Source organism: Phascolarctos cinereus, unplaced genomic scaffold (assembly GCF_003287225.1).
Source record: "Phascolarctos cinereus isolate Bilbo 61053 unplaced genomic scaffold, phaCin_HiC Scaffold_2;HRSCAF=192, whole genome shotgun sequence".
Taxonomy (NCBI): Eukaryota; Metazoa; Chordata; class Mammalia; order Diprotodontia; family Phascolarctidae; genus Phascolarctos; species Phascolarctos cinereus.
The window spans coordinates 301,697,088-301,714,309 of record NW_027555625.1 but is presented as its reverse complement, the minus strand read 5'-3'; the positions used below and the strand labels follow the sequence as shown (position 1 = coordinate 301,714,309).

The 17,222-nt window shown below is 37.7% G+C and overlaps 1 protein-coding gene across 5 annotated transcripts in view; it reads left to right on the top strand.

Moving 5' to 3' along the window:
- Positions 1-17,222, top strand: part of RABGAP1 (RAB GTPase activating protein 1) — a 219,971-nt gene that overhangs the window by 94,947 nt on the left and 107,802 nt on the right. For all 5 annotated transcript variants that reach the window (XM_020967635.2, XM_020967638.2, XM_020967636.2 and 2 more), the window contains 3 exons: positions 4,017-4,191; positions 7,718-7,811; positions 11,934-12,084. In XM_020967635.2, the coding sequence (XP_020823294.1) occupies positions 4,017-4,191; positions 7,718-7,811; positions 11,934-12,084 (420 nt within the window). The remainder of the gene's footprint in view (positions 1-4,016; positions 4,192-7,717; positions 7,812-11,933; positions 12,085-17,222) is intronic.

The following is a 17,222-nucleotide window of genomic DNA, read 5'->3' as shown; positions in this document are numbered from 1 at the left end:
ATCGAACTACCCACACAAGAAAAAAATCAGTAGAGGGTTTAGAGCACTGGTCCTAGAGTCAGGAGAACTTGAATTCAAATCCAGCTTCAGACACTTACTAGCTGTGTGACCCTGGGCAAGTCACCTAACCCTGATTGCCTCAAAAGAAAAAAATCAGTAGATAAAGAATATCTATTGTCCAGACCTATATGCAGTTAGATAGGCAATCTGTGGGGAGTAGCAAATGAATAAGCTACTGCATTGGATTCATTTGAACAAGAAGAGAGCATCTTGGATTACTTTGGGGAAATTGCAATTTTCTGTTAACAACTTAAGCTTCCCCTGACCCAAAATATTATCTTTTTAATGGCATTATTCTTTTGTTGATATTGTATAGCTATAAATTATGGAACACTAGTTTTCAAAGATTGAAGTTAAGAATTACCCAAAGGGCAGCTGAGAGGTACATGGTAAGCAAGAACAGACTGCAGTGTATTACAAAGAATTACAAAGGAGAAGCAGGATAAAGGATGTCATAAAATATGTGTGGGTTTTTTTAAAGACATGGTAAGAGATAGGAATAACCATTGGACGACTTGTTTGTTCCATTGGCGTCCTCAAGATGCCAGGAAGACCCCCCCCCCGCCCCAGTACATTGGGTAAAATCCCTAAAGCATACTTGGGAGGACAAGATCAAGAGTTGCACAGGATAAGCATACATGAATGGGCTATAATCTGCGTCATTGGACAGAATATTCAGATTGATGAAATCACAGATCTGTTTGAATATTTACCTTAGGGTAAGCATCTTTTGTTTTGTTCTGTTTTTAGGCAGTTGGGGTTAAGTGACTTGCCCAGGGTCACACAGCTAGTAAGTGTCACGTGTTTGGTCTAAGGTCGGATTTGAACTCAGGTCCTCCTGACTTCAGGGCCAGTACTCTATCCACTGCACCACCTAGCTGCCCCCTTTTTGTTTTTTGGTTTTTTAGGGTAAGCACCTTTTGGAAATGGCTAATTTTATTTATTATTTATTTTCTTATTTATTTATTATAATTTCATTTTATTTTTTACAAGTTTCCGAAATTGCATGTGGAAGAGTCACTAGACTTGGTAATCAGGAAACCTAAATCACAGTCTTGACTCTACGTCTTTCCATGGGACTTTGGCCAAGACATTTCCCATTTTCCAGCTTGAGTTTTTGCTTCAGTGAAATGGAAATGGTGACTTATACTACCTATTTTACAGGGTTGTTGTGAGAAATAATATCAGATATGTCCCTACTTCTAACCTAATATAATTGAACTGTGCTGTAGTCTTTTTGCCTAGGATCCTCTTTGTAAATCTCAGAGTACCAAACCTATTCTGATCTTCCTCAGATTTTTGTAGCTTCTCTCCATTTGATTATCTATAGTCCCCTATGAAATAACCACATATACATATTCTGCAATCCATGTAGACCTGTAGGGATTCACAGTGGGTAAGATTAATTTGAATTCTGCACATCGTTTTATAAAATATTTCAGTATGATACTTTGTCTAACACCATCTCTTTTAACCTAGAATCACTTTGCCAAAAATAACTTCATGTGGGATGGAAAGCAGAGTTAAACATGTTCCTACTGCAAACCTAACCTTTTGATGAACCTACTAGATTGTTTTACACCCATTCTAAGTGGCATACTAATAGTAGAAATGATCTAGTTTTATATTTCCCTAACAATAAAGCAGAAATAAAGGAGGGAATATCCCAAGTTTATTCTACCACTTTTCTCCTTATTTGGATGAATCATTTTTTAATGTAATGAGGAAAATTTCAAAAACTAATGCCAAAAGCCCCAAATATTTGTCTGGGAAAAATGATTACATTTGAAAACAGTTTATGTGTAGTATTAAGTTTACATGTTCTTTGACTCTTAAGGTATACCCATATTATCCCAGTACCTTTTTTATCAAGTTTAATCAGATCATTAATGATCTATTCGTTTTTCTTCAGAGATTTGTCTGTTTTGCTTTATTTCCTCTTTTTGTCAGCTGAACATTTTATAGTATTGTAAATATTCATCCAATTCTCTTAAATTCTCAGTTTTGTCAACCTGCAGTACAGTGTATCTGAAGAAGTGTTCATTCTGATATCTGAGGGCATATTGTCGATTCTTAATGAGATCTCAGTAACTGACTGATGGTAGAATACTGGCTTAAATTGTGACTAACCAGTTGTTGGACTAATAACCTTCTTGGTCAGTCTCTAATAGTTTTCTTAATTTCTGCATTTGTTGTGTTCTCCATTTTTCTTATTTCTAGTTTGGGTTGTAAGGGCATTTTCATTATTTGCTTGCCAAAAATTAAGCACAAAATACTTCCATTTTTAAAATTCTGTTAGCCCCAGCAGTGAGAGTTTTTCCTTGTAGGGCAAAATTTCCTGTGGACACCAAACTTATCTTGGTCATCAATTTTTTGCTCTTCAAATAAGGAAAAACAGTAATTTTCACAAATGTTTAAATACACACATATTTTTTTTTGGCCAGGCAGTGGGGCTAAGTGACTTGCCCAGGGTCACACAACTAGTAAATGTCAGGTGTCTAAGGCCGGATTTCAGTTCAGGTCCTCCTGACTCCAGGGCTGGTGCTCTATCCACTGCACCACCTCGCTGCTCCTACACATATATTCAATGTTGATTTCAGTCCTTCTCAGACCCACTCTCCTCCCCCACACCCGCCCCCCAAAAAATGTGACAGCTCAGTACTTTTTTTAGGTTGGAAGTATTCCCAACTGCGGTGATTATTAAGCAGCCTTAGATGGGACAACATTAAAGAAGTACCTTTTTAAGTTTTGATAGGATGAAAACAGTTCCCATTTAGTCCATTTAGAATACCGTCAAATGAGATAGGAAGGAACTGGACAGAAGCCAAAGTTTCTTGACAGTACATAGAAGATATAGACTGGACATTCATAGAACTTTAGGCCTACAGAAGCCTTGGAATATAGAAGGGAAGGGGAGACGTGGTCCTAGAACATAGAAGGTTAGAACATAGATCTCTGAGCTGAAATGGGTCTTAGAATACATAATTTTAGAACTGAAAGGAACCTTAGTGATCTTCTGTTTCAGTACCAACTATTACAGATGAAGACCTGGGGTGCAGCAACTTGCCCAGGGTCACACACAACAAATGAGTGGCAGAGTCTCAACTTAAACCCAAATATCCTGGCTCCCTAGCCCCATCCGTTCTGCTAAACCACGTAGCATGCATATATGTACACCTGTACGTATTCTATAGTAACTTTGGTGTTTTATTTTCTTACATGTTCCTTTGTACTTCGCAAAGCAGCTATTTCAGATCTCTTTTCCTGAAGCCCCTTACACAACTGTCCCCCAAGTTCTGTTTTATTGAGAAAATAGAAGCTTTCCATCTTGAGCTCTCTATTGTTACCTATCCTGTACCTCACAGCCATTTGTATCATTCCCTCTTACTTTGCTGTGGTAAAGACTTGGCTTTTCTCTTTTCCAAGGCCAAACCCTTGTTAATTGCACTTATGATTTCAACACTTCCTTTCTCTTTGGGAAGCTTGTTTCTTCAATCATTCCCACCCTCTAATCATCATATTCTTTTTCTCTACTGGTTCTCCCCTGCTACCTACACACATACCCAGATTTCTCTTATCCTTAAAAAGCCTTCATTTAATCTTGTCCTCAAATTATAACCTTATATCTCTTTTATTTCACAACCAGACTCCTAGAAAAATTATCTGATTCTTGGCCTCCAGTCCTTGCCCTTATTTCCTCGCTTCCCACTGACTGCTCTCTCTCTCCTCCAGTTGTATTTGCCTATCTGTGTACATGTTGTTTAACTCCAAGTGGAACATAAGGTCCTTGAGGGCAGGGACTATTTTTTTGTTTTGTTTTGTTTTTCTTTCAGCTGCAAAGCCAACATAGTGCTTTGCACGTGGTAGATGCTTAAATGCTTGCTGAATTGAATGCTACATCAAATCAAAAGCACAGATTAATGAATGGGCCTAATTCATATCATTCTTTCCTAAAGATAAAACAGAAAGACAGAAAAAATAACACTGACACTCTATATGAAGTTGTATGCTTGGAGAGTGAATCAGAAAGAGAAAGGAGAAAAACCACAGCCAGTCCCTCCCTTCGCCTGCCACAGTCAGGGTCCCAGAGTTCAATGATACCTTCCCCTCCAGAAGATGATGAAGAGGAAGGTAAGATTTAAGCTAAGCTTATATTATAGCTTCAATTGCTTGCAGACTCTTTTGGAGTCATGGTATTACCTGGTATTATTTTCCAGTTAGAATTGGAACTGGAAAAAAATGGAAAAAACTAAAAAAATTTATACCTGTTAGTTTATATACATACATATACACATATATTCTATGGTCTTTTGATTTTTTAGAATTTTGAGTGAACTCTGATAGCTTTCTATTGTAATCCACTGAATAATACTTTAGCATTTAGCAGTAATACACAAAGCTTTTTGAAATGCAGAAGAATTTATTAATGTTAGGAGGTTCAAGAAGATGAGTACCTCACAGAAACTTAACTCTAATTTAAAGTAACAAAATATCCAGTTGGGAATATAGTTCATTTTCCTGTTGTAATAGTATTGAGGACTAAAAGCGATCATCCAATACAGTACCCTTATTTTAAAGATGAAGAAATTGAGACCTGAAAAATTGTTACTTGTCCAAGGCCATGAACTGGTAAGTACCATAGGTGGGATTAGAACCTACGTTCTCTTTTTCCAAATTCAGTGTTCTTTCCCAATCATAAAATATTTAAGTATTAGAGTTGAAAAAGACATGATTTGATTACATTTTGAAAACGCTGATTTGAAACTTTTTTTCTTTTGAGACGTAACTAGTCCATTTCTTATCAAATGCAAAATTAATACATTATCCTTGCCATATAATGAATGAAAGCTTAGAAATTACTTAAGACAGTCATGTCATTTCACAGATGAGGACTTAGAGGTCCAGAGGGGTGAAATGATTTGCCGAGGTCATACAGCCAGTGGATGGAGGGTATTGTCAGAATTCTGTTATTCTCACGTCAGTGCTTTCACTACTACATCATATAGCCTTCCATTTGACTTCATTTATCTACTAGACTAGATAATCTTAAGGGCAATGTCTTGGTCTTACTAATCATCATTTCCCCCTTGGCACATAACAAAAGATCTAACAGATAGTAGTTGCTCAATAACTGTGAAAAAGCAGTTCCTTACGTTGTCTTCTCTGAAATAATATTATTTTGGTAGTGGTGGCATGTTCTTCATAATTATGGGCAAGGTTGACCATGCAGCAAATGTTCTAGGTGTCATAACTCCAGGGTTGGTAATTACTGCTCTGAGGTAAATTATGTCTATCTGTACAGTCATTAGACCTAGGAAAAATGCAATGAGTCCCTATTAAAACCTTTGTATTAAAACTATTAAAGGAGAGCAATTTTATATATTAAACACTATTCAGGAATGGAAATGATTGCAAATAATCTGTATTATCATTTGTTGAATTCTTTAAATTCATTGAGATTTGCCTAGTTTCTGTATGAACTTACTTATATAGGTTTCTCTTCTCTGTAAAATAATTTCTACCAATTGAAGAAAGCTCAGTAGATCTGAATTTTGCTGAGTCTGAAATAAAAGGGATTTCAAAACTTTTCAAGGGAGGATATGGCTTTCCCATAATTTTCTGTTTATTTCTTTTTACAGTAAAAGTTAGATTATAAGATAATAGATTTAAAACTGGAAGGGACCTTGGGAGCCATTTTGTCTGCTCCTCTCATTTTTTAGAGGAAGAAACTGAGACTCAGAAAACTTAAATGACATATACACTGAGTATGTGACAGAGAGTGTCAGGGATGAAATTTGAACCCAGATACTCTGACTCCAAATCTAGTGCCAATATATCCAAAATAATACTCATTATTTTTCATACCCAAACCCCTACCCTTTTCTGAACTGTCTTATTTTTCTCAAGGCCATTGCCATCCTTCTTGTATCCTAGGTTCACAGTCTTGTCTTTATCCTCCACTCTTCACTTTCACCTAGCCCATATATCCAACCAGTTGCCAAAATTTGTTGTCTCACCATTCACAACATCTCTCCCTTCTGACCCCTTCTCACTACTCACATAGCCACCTTCTGGATTCAGACTCGTTTTACCTCTCATCTGAACAATTGTAGTAGCTTCCTAATTAGAACCCCTGCCTAAATCTCTGCCTTCTCTAATCCTTCTTCCACATAGCTGTTAAAATGATTTTCCTCAAGTGCATGTCTGACATGTCACCCCCTCACTCAGTAAATTCCATTGGTTTCCTGTTACCTATAGGATCAAATAAAAACTCCTGTGTTGTGCTTTTAAAGCCCCTTCGCAAACTAGCCCCAACCTGTCTTACCAGCGTTATTATATATTACTCCCCTTCCCTTACCAACCAGCCACACTGGCCTTCTTGTAACTGTAAGCCTTGTGACTTTGCTCCTCATATGACCCTCATCTCCCTTACTTCCTACTACTCTTGTCACTTCCACCTTCTAGAATCCCTGGTTTCCTTCAAGGCTCAGCTTAAGGACTACCTTTGCCATGAAGCCTTTCTCAATCCCTCCATCTCTTAGTGTCTTTTCTCCCAGAACATCAAGCTTTTATTTAAAATGTACCTACATACATACATGTTGTCTCCCTTGTTAGAATGTAAATCCATTGCAAGCAGGATATTATCAGTACCTGTTATAGTGCCTGACATGATTGGTTTTTCTTTTTCTTTTTTTTTTTGGGGGGGGTGAGGCAGTTGGGGTTAAGTGACTTGCCCAGAGTCACACAACTAGTGAGTGTTATGTATCTGAGGCTGGATTTGAACTCAAGTCCTCCTGACTTCAGGGCTGGTACTCTACATAGCTGGTTTTTCATAATTACTTTTGATAATGATACCAAGAGAATAACATGTTTTGAAATAATAAAAATAACATGATAATTAGCATTTATATGACACTTTAAGATTTGCAAAGCATTTTACAGTTATTAATCTATTTGAGCCTTACAACTGAGGTAAGTGCTATTGTTATCCTCATTTTACAGATAAGAAAACTGAGGCAAACAAAGTGTCAGAAGGACCTGATTTCAGATCTGGCTTCAGACACCTAACAGCTGTGTGGCCCCAGCCAAGCCACAGTACCTCTGTTTACTGTAGGTTCTTCATCTATAAAATGAGGACAATAATAACACCCATTCCATAGTGTTGTTGTGAGGATAAAATAAGATAATATTTATAAAGCGTTTTGGAACCCTTAAATCAATATATTAATGCTAATTATTACTATTATATTGCATTGACTTGTCTAACTTTAAATGTAACTTTAAATGTGACACATTATCCTGAAGTTAATCAGAAGACATAATTTAGATATAGGATTTAACTGAGTACCATTTTAATCTTGTGTTTTTACCTATTTAATAGGAGAAGATAGTGAACTTTTTGACAGTAACCTCCCCCTATATCTCATGTTTCTCCCACAACTCCACTCTCTCCCTCCAACTCCCTAATAGAGAATATTTAGATGCACACAGAGTTGGGTACGTACAAGGCCATAAGTCAAATTTATTGCCAATATTATTGCTCGTCAGAGCCCACAAGTTTGTAATCAGACCCAACCAGCTCAATTAGTACCTTGCTCATTTTTCTACTTAACATGAGCCCTTTTGTCATACTATCCTTATGTTCTGTTTGTTAAAGATAATGATGAACCTCTCTTGAGCGGATCAGGGGATGTGTCCAAAGAATGTGCAGAAAAAATTCTCGAAACTTGGGGAGAACTGCTGTCAAGATGGTAAGTCTTATGATAATAACCTCCATTTTCTTTCAGAAATTTATTTTGCATGCTGTGATGCTTACCTTAACAGAGTAATTGAGTCTTGGAATGCATAATTGAGCCTAGTCAGAAGCAACTAGGTATAGTATAAAAACACAGGACCTCAGATCAGGAGAGTGAAATTGAAATCTTATTTCTAGTATTTCCTGGCCACATGGCCTCAGACAAATCACTTAACCTCTGAGTCTCGTTTTTCTCATTAGTAAAGTAATGGGCCTGGATTGGATGATATCTTAGGGTTCTTCTGGCCCTAAAAATTCATTAATCTGTATTTCCTTTCAGCTGAATTGATGAGAAGGGACAGAAAAGGGTCTGCAAGCAAGTTTAGGAAACACTGCCCTCAGCAGTCAGACTTACTCTAAGAGAATTAAATTTCCTTCAGCTCTCTCTTAATATTATGAGAAAGGATGGTACTAGTCAAAATGATGAGATTGTAATATATATTTTTATCTAGTTACTTTTAGAAGATGTGCATGTTTTGTAGAGGGAAGAGAAAAGTGATTTGAACTCTTCTTGATTCCCCTCTGTCTAGTTATTAGACTGGTCACATAAGTTCTTAACAAGGGGCATCTAAGTGGTACAATGGATAGAGCACTGGCCCTAGAGTCAGGAGAATCTGAGTTCAAATCCGGCCTCCAACACGTAACACTTACTAGCTGTGTGACTCTGGGCAAGTCACTTAACACCAATTGTCTCGCCCCCTCCACAAATAAAAAAAGGTACAAAAGCTCCCTGAAGAAAATAAGTACCTAAACATTAGAATTGATCAAGTAGAAGCTAATGACTCCACAAGACATCAGGAAACAGCTAAACAAAATCAAAAGAATAACTAAACAGAAGAAATTGTGAAAAGCTCATTGGAAAAAAAACAACCAACCTGGGGGAAAAAAAATAGTTCTTGACAAGCCCCTTCCTTTCTGGTATGATTTTTCCTGGAAGGTGGAACTTAGGAGCATTTGGCTTTATTTTTTGCTGAATAATATCTTGTTCTATCTTAGGATTTAAAATAGGTTGTCTATGCCCTTGGAGGCTAGAACTACAAATTGGTAGCATCTGCTTTGAATACTCATGATACTTTACATTTTCAATAAAATGTTCCTTTTCAGGGTATACTGGGAAATGTCAGAGAGAAGCTTTGTTTTGTTTCTTTGCGTATTTGGTTTTTAACAGATTTCATTCATCAGTCTTTTCACTAAGCACCCACTATGTGTAGTATAGGGCACTGTTTGTCTCCAATGATAGAAAACTGAAGTCAGACTTTAAAAATCTCTGTTCTCTTCCTCTTTCCCCACATACCAACTCTCTGATAAACAAAATAGTTTAATATATTTTGATTTTCCTGCTTTACCAGGAGACAAAACATTCATGTTAAAATTCTGTTTTCAGAGTAGTTTTTGAAATGTCAGGGGCTAATGCTGGCAAACATGAAAATATTTCATATCTTGAAATTGTCTTAAAAATCAAATTTAGTCTTGTGATGTTCACCTAATAAGAGATTTAAAATCACTGAGGTGTAGTTTGTAGCACCTAAAGCTCTGATCAGATTTTAGTGAGGCACTGTTTTATAATGAAAAGTGTGCTAGAGTCAGAAAACATATTCTAAGGCCACCACCTACATTCACCATCCATGTGACTGGGTAAGTCATTTTTCCTCTCTGATCATCCATTTCCTCAACTGTAACAAAAGATTTTTGTGAGCAAACTGCTTTGTAGCCATTGATAGAGCACTGAACCCGGAGTCAACAAGACTCGAGTTCATATCTTGCAGCAGACTAGCTATGTGACCCTGGGCAAGTCATTTAACTGCCTCAGTTAATAGCATCTACCTTTCATGGTCTTTGTGAGGATAAAACAAGATACTATTTGTAAAGTACTTTGCAAACCTCAAAGTGTCATAAAATGCTATTAACAAATTATTTTTATTTTCATTATTATTTCTAACCTAAGGAACTGAATTCTGCAGTCTTCTTGTTTGTTATGTGCCCTTTGTTCTCAAAGAGGACCAATGACATTATGAGAGTGATGTCTTGACTTACATGTGAATTGGATTTAAGTGAGGCAGAGCTGCACAATCATCAGCCTCACTCTCTCCTCCAGTTATTGGAGTCCAGTGGCAAGACAGAAGTCAAGTCCAGTGGCAGTTGCCCCCATAGACTCTTAGATTTGGGAGGGCCTGCAAAAATGTAGCCCAGTGCTTACCTGAACTATAAATCTTCATTGTATTATTCCTGACAAACCCAGTCACTGCCTGAATACGTCTAATGATGAGGAACTCATAACCTTAATTAGCTCACTATTACAAATGTGGCACACCATTTTCCCATTCTGCCACATCTGTTTATGATAAACAGTATCATAATCAGCTAGCTACAGAGTCAGTATGTTATCCTGTCTGTGCAAAGCTATTAAAAATAATTAAGCACAAGTGAAGTAAACAGAGCCGAGAAAAATTATACACAATTTTAAATGTAATTTTCATATGTATCCCTATAAAGAGAGATAGAGAATTGTAGAAGGTCAGAGCTGGAAGGGCCTTAAAGATTACATATTCTGACCCTTTCATTGTATAGAGGAGCAAAATGAGGATCCAAAGAAATGAAATTATTTGTGTAAGGTTATAATAGAGGAGGAGCTTGAGGCCAGGTCTCTTAACTTTCCAATCTAGTGCTTTTCCCACTATACCACATTACCTTCTAATTTAAATATAATGTACAAAGAAAGAAATAAAGAGAGAGACATTGGGAGAATGTATTAAAACCAAATTATGTTCAGGTAAGTAGGTAACATGACAATTCAGTCAACAAATATTTATTAAGCACCTGTTGCATGCAGAGAATTGTACCAACTCTTAGGGGAGATACAAAGCGTCATTGATAAGGCATAATCCCTGCTCTTAAGGAACTTACAAACTAATTAGTGGAGGACACCTACAAAGATAACTAATACATAACATTATATGATAAACACAATGCACGAGTTCAAATATAAAGTATTCTGTAGATCTGAAAAATAAGGTAAACAACATTCATTCACTTAGCAAACATTCATTAACTGTCCTATGTATTTGATAAGAGAATCCTAGAAGTTACTTTATAAACATAAACTAAGTTGTTGGGGCAGCTATGTGGCACAGTGGATAGAGCTCCAGCCTTGGAGTCATCTGCCCTGAGACACTTGACACTTACTAGCAGTATGACCTTGGGCAAGTCACTTAACCCCAATTGCTTCACCAAAAAGCAAAATAAAATAAAATAAGTTATTACAATCACTTGTACTTTCTCTTTCCAACTTTTTTACTTTTAAGGATTTTTTTATATAAACAAAAATAATGTTTATTGCAATAGTGCTAAAGCTCTGGTACAGACAGCCAAATGCTGGAAAATGATAGCAAAGAAGTTTATCTAGAGCCATGTTTATGTGCTGAGTATTTCTTAAAGCATGATCATTACATTAGATATCTTTGAGAACAGAGGTTGATACGTACTTATCAGCATTGTTAGAGAGTAGATTCGTGCTTCAGGTTGATGACTTCAAGGTTTTCATTGCTCTGTAGTTGTGTTCAAGCTTGACTGTGGATACCTGCTTTTTAATGTTTGACTATACTCAGGAAATTGTATAATTGTACTTAGAAAATCCATTGTAAATTTTATTTGGGTATCAAAGTAGTAACTTAAATGTTTAATGCCTAGTCATGTACTTAATTGTATGTCAGATGGGGATAATGTAGATCAGCTTCAAGTTAAACTTCTTATCAGCTGGACTATATTGTTTCATTGGGCTTTGAAATAATTCTAGCTTTGGCCTCTTTTATTGTGGAAGTATTTCTTGGTAACCCTGCTTATGTATTTTATGCTAAATAGATTAACAAACTTTATAAAAGTCATTTAAAGTTTAGTTTGGACGTCTGTGGAATTTTGGTATGAGTGATCTTTCTTAAAGCCCTTTGTAATAAACAAATCTAAATTCTCACAGGAATACATTTTGTTTTCTATACTTGTAACTCTGTTCTATGTTGCGTATTGCCTGTCTTCCTTTTTTGCACTTTGAGTCCCCAATCACAAGCTGTGGCTTCATTTTCAGGCATCTGAACCTGAGTGTAAGACCAAAGCAGTTGTCATCCTTAGTAAGAAGTGGTGTCCCTGAGGCCCTTCGAGGAGAAGTATGGCAGCTTCTTGCAGGATGCCACAACAATGACCACCTAGTTGAGAAGTATCGACTCCTCATCACAAAGGTAAAGTGATTATATAAAATGCTTTATGTATTTCTCTATTCATCTATAATGCTAACTATACCTGCAGTGTCATTTACGTTTTGCAGTGTAATAAAAGAAATTGTCCAGTCCTCCTGTGTATCCCTCTCTCAACCCATCACCTACAACTATCGAAACTGTTGAAAGAGGAGAGGGAACAGCATTGGTTTATAATAAAGGCCTTCTATCATGAAGAATTTGCTTTTATTTCTTCACATCTTACTGATGTGATGTCTTAGAGGTAATGGTAGTCTCATGGAAAGAACACTGAATAAGAAGTCAGGAGACTTAGGTTTGAATTCTGCCTCTCTGCCACTAATTAGCTTATGTGATCTAGGGCATACCACTCCTGTTAGCCTCAGTTTCCTCATCCATATGTTGAGGAAATTGGAGTAAATTACACGTAAGAGGATTTTTATGCCATCGTTGTGGAGATAGTTTAGATGATAATACGGTCATAAATTGAGAACTAGTTGTGTAGCCAGACTCAAAGAATAGTTCTTAATGGTCAGTATGGCAGATCTCCAGTGGAGTGCCCCAGAGAAATGTACTTGGCTTTATGCTATTTGACATTTTTATCAGTAATTTAGATAAAGGAATAGATGGTATGCTCTTCAACTTTTCAGTATCAGAAAGCTGAGAGAGATAGCAAACACACAAGCTAGACCATTGGGATTAATCAAATAAGTTGGACTTCATTAGGGATTAAATATAAAGTCTTGCTCTTGGGTGCAGAAAAACCAGTCGAACAAATATAAGATGTGAGAAGCATAAATAAACCACAGTTCTATTAAAAATTATCTAGGGGTTTAGTGTACTCTAAGTTTAGTACAAGTCATCAGTATACTGTGGTAGTCATAAAAACTAATGCAGTCTTGGGCTATATTAGGAAGAGTGTAGCTTCCAGGTACAGGGAAGTGATCATCCCACTGTACATTGCTTTTTGTTCAACCTCATTTGGAGTATTATGTTTAGTTCTGGGCACCAGAGTGTCACAAGGACATTGATAAGATGGAGAATTATGCTTCTAAGAGAAGACAGCTAGAATGGTGAGTGGCATTGAGTTTCAAGATATATGATTATTGGTTGAAAGAACTTGAAATGTTTGACTTGGAGAAAATAAGCCTCAGAGGGAGAGCTGGTAGTTGTGTTCAGAAATTTGAAGGGCTGTCATGTGGAAGAGGGATTGGGCTTGTTCTATTTGGCCACAGAGGGCAGAACCATGTACAGTGGGTAGAAGTTGCAATGAAGTCAATTTAGACTTGATGTCAATAAAAACTTGCTACAAATTAAAGATGTCCAAAAGTAAAATGGCTTGCCTAGAGAGGTGATAAATGGCCTCTCCTTGAAAATCAAATCAACAAGTATTTATTAAGTTCCTACTACATGTCAGTTACCATGGTAGGGATACATAGAAAGGCAGAATTGATCCCTGCTTTCAAGGAGCTCACAATCCAATGGGGTAGACAACACATAAACAACTATGTACAAACAAGACGTGTACAGGATACACTGGAGAAAATCACAGAGGAGAGGCACTGACAGAGGGGAGGTCAGGATAAGCTTCTTACAAAAGGCGGGGTTTTAACTGAGAAATGTAGCAGAGATGAAGGAGAGAATTCCAGGCATGAGGAACAGCCAGTGAAAACACATGGAGCCTGGAGATAGGTTGTCTTGTTTGAGGGAAAACAAGGAGGCCAGTATCAGTGGAATGCAGAGTATATAGAGGGGAGTAAGTAAAGACTGGAAAGGTAGGAAGGGGCTGGTTGTTCTGAAAGGCTTTAACAGCCAAAGAGAGAATTTTATATTTGATTCTGCAGGTAGTAGGAGCCCACTGGAGTTTGCTGGATAAGATGGTGATGTATACTTTATGAAGATCAGTTTGACAGCTGAGCAGAGGATGGATTATACTGGGGAACTTGTCAACTGATTAGATATGGGGGAGAAGGTGTAGGGGAGAGTGAAGAGTCAAGGATGACATCTGTTATACTCCAGAATGATTATTAATGACCAGGAAATATGAAAGTGACTTCAAAATTATAATAGAGCAAGAAATTTATATCTAGTACTCTTTTTTTTTTTTACTATTTATTTATTCTTTTTGCCCCCTTCCCCTTCTATTTTCCTGTAGGGCACGGTAGATTTCTGTACCCCATTTCCTGTATTTCTTATTTCCCAGTTGCATGTGAAAACATTTTTTTTAAACATGTGTTTTTAAGACTTTAGGTTCCAAATTTTCTCCCTTCCTCCCTCCCCACCCACCCTCACTGAAAAGGCAAGCAACTCAAAATAGGTTATACGTGTGCAGTTATGTAAAACACTTTTCATAGTAGACATGTTGTGAAAAACTTTCCCTTAATCCTATCCTGCCCCCCCCTTTATTCTATTCTTTCTTTTGACCCTGTCCCTCCTCAGAAGTGTTTGCTTCTGATTACCCCCTTTCCCAATCTGCCCTCCTCTGTATCATCCTCCTGCTCTCTTGCCCCCTTCTCCCCTTATTTTCCTGTAGGGTAAGACAGATCTCCATGCTCTATTGAGTGTGTATGTTATTCCCTCCTTAAGCCAAATCCTATGAGAATAAGATTCCCTCATTCCCTCTCACCCTCCCCCATTTCCCCTCCATTGTAAGACCCTTTTCTTTTCTGTTTTTTGTGAGATAATTTACCCCATTCTACCTCTCCCTTTCTTCTTCTAGTATAATTCTCTCTCATCCCTTAATTTTATTCTCCAGATATGACCCCCTTAAACTTCAACTCACCTTGTGCCCTCTATCTATCTATCTGTCTATACATATATACATACATATAATTTTTTCCCTCCAACTACCCTAATACTGACAAAGGTCTCATGAGTTATAAATATCATCTTTCCATGCAGGAATGTAAACAGTTCAGACTTAATAAGTCTCTTTCCTCTTTACCTCTTCGTGTTCCACTTGAGTCTTGTATTTGAAAGTCAGATTTTCAATTCGGCTCTAGTCTTTTCATCAAGAATCCTTGAAAGTCCTCTATTTCACTGAATGACCATTTTTTCCCCTGAAGGATTATACTCAGTTTTGCTGGGTAGGTGATTCTTGGTTGTAATCCTATCTCCTTTGCCCTCTGGAATATCATATTCCATGCCCTACAGTCCTTTAATGTAGAAGCTGCTAAATCTTGTGTTATCCTGATTGTGTTTCCACAATACTTGAATTGTTTCTTACTGGCTGCTTGTAATATATTCTCCTTGACCTAGGAACTCTGGAATTTGGCTACAATATTCCTAGGAGTTTTCCTTTAGGGATCTCTTTCAGGAGGAGATTGGTGGGTTCTTTCCATTTCTATTTTGCCCTCTGGTTCTAAAATATCAGGGCAGTTTTCCTTGATAATTTCTTGAAAGATGATGCCTAAGCTCTTCTTTTGATCATGGCTTTTAGATAGTCCAGTTATTTTTAAATTCTCTCTCCTGGATCTATTTTCCAGGTCAGTTGTTTTTCCAATGAGTTATTTCATATTGTTTTCTAATTTTTCATTCTTTTGGATTTGTTTTACAGTGTCTTGATTTCTCATAAAGTCACTAACTTCCAATTGCTCTATTCTGATTTTTAAGGAAGTATTTTCTTCAGTAATCTTTTGGACTTTCTATTCCATTTGGCCAGTCTTGCTTTTTAGGGCATTCTTCTCCTCACTGGCTTTTTGGACCTCTTTTGCCATTTGGGTTAGGCTATTTTTTTAAGGTGTTATTTTCTTCAGTATTTTTTTGGGTCTCCTTTAGCAAGCTGTTGACTGTTTTTCATGATTTTCTTTCATGATTTCTCTTCCCAGTTTTTCCTCTACTTCTCTTACTTCTCAAAATCCCTTTTGAGCTCTTCCAAGCCCTGGGACCAATTCATATTTTTCTTGGAGGCTTTGGATGTAGGAGCTTTGACTTTGTTGTCTTCTTCGGGTTGTATATTTTGATCTTCTTTGTCACCAAAGTAAGATAATATAGTCTGACTCTTTTTGCGAGGTTTACTCATGATCCCAGCCAGTTACTTGAGTTTTAAACTCTTTGTTGAGGTAAGAGTTTGCTTCCAATGTGGAGAATGTACTGTCCCAAGCTTCGGGGGTTTGTACAGCTGTTTTCAGAGATACTTCTAAGGACCTACACAGTTTCAGTTCTTCCAAGGTGGTATGATAAGGGGCAAGGTGTTTACTCCTTTCCTGGCCTGTGCTCTGGTCTATGAATGACCACAAGCAGTCTTTTCTAAAAGTCTTGGAACTGTGAGGAGAATTTTCTCTCCCCAGCCACTACAAGCTCCACCATGCCAGCGCTCCTCCTTGCCCCAGAACCACCCCTCAGAACTGTGACCCAGATCCAAGCACAGGCAAAGAGATTCCTGCCTCAGCACTGGCAAAGAGATCTCTGCAATCCCCCTCAGATGAGCCACCCAATTCCCTCTCAAACTGTGGGCAGGAAGCTCAAAAGGCTGCCCTCCTCCCTGGGGCCATGCTTGGTACTTGCGGCTGGGATCTAGACTTTTCCCACTGACCTTCTAAGTTGTCTTCAATGTTCGTGAGTTGAGAAGTCTGGAAACTGCCACAGCTGTCCTCAGTTCAGTCCTCTGAGGTTCGCTGCAGCCTGTGTGCCCATGCTGAACTGCGTTCCTTTCCCTGCCTGGTGTGATATACCTTTCTAATCAACCATCCGCATTGTCTTGGGCTGGAAATTTGCTTCACTCTGTCTTTTTGTGGGTTCTGCTGCTTTAGAATTTGTTTATCGAGCCATTTTTAAGAGGTATTTGAAGGGGGGTTTGAGGGAGAGCTCAAGCAAATCACTGTTTTCACTCTGCCATCTTGGCTCCACCTAGTACTTTTTTTTAGTGTTGCATAGCTCATTGAATTCTAATTGACTGAAAAATGGAAATCTGTGAATGGTGGCTTTCAGTGAACTAGGTGATCTGTCTAGATTTCTCTCTGTCTCTTTAAGCAGTTGGGGTTAAGTGACTTGCCCAGGGTCACACAGCTAGTAAGTTGTCAAGTGTTTGGTCGGAGGATGGATTTGAACTCAGGTCCTCCTGACTTCAGGCCGGTACTCTATCTGTGCCATCTAGCTGCCTCTAGGTGATCTCTTAACATACATATCAGCTCAAAATCCTGTGA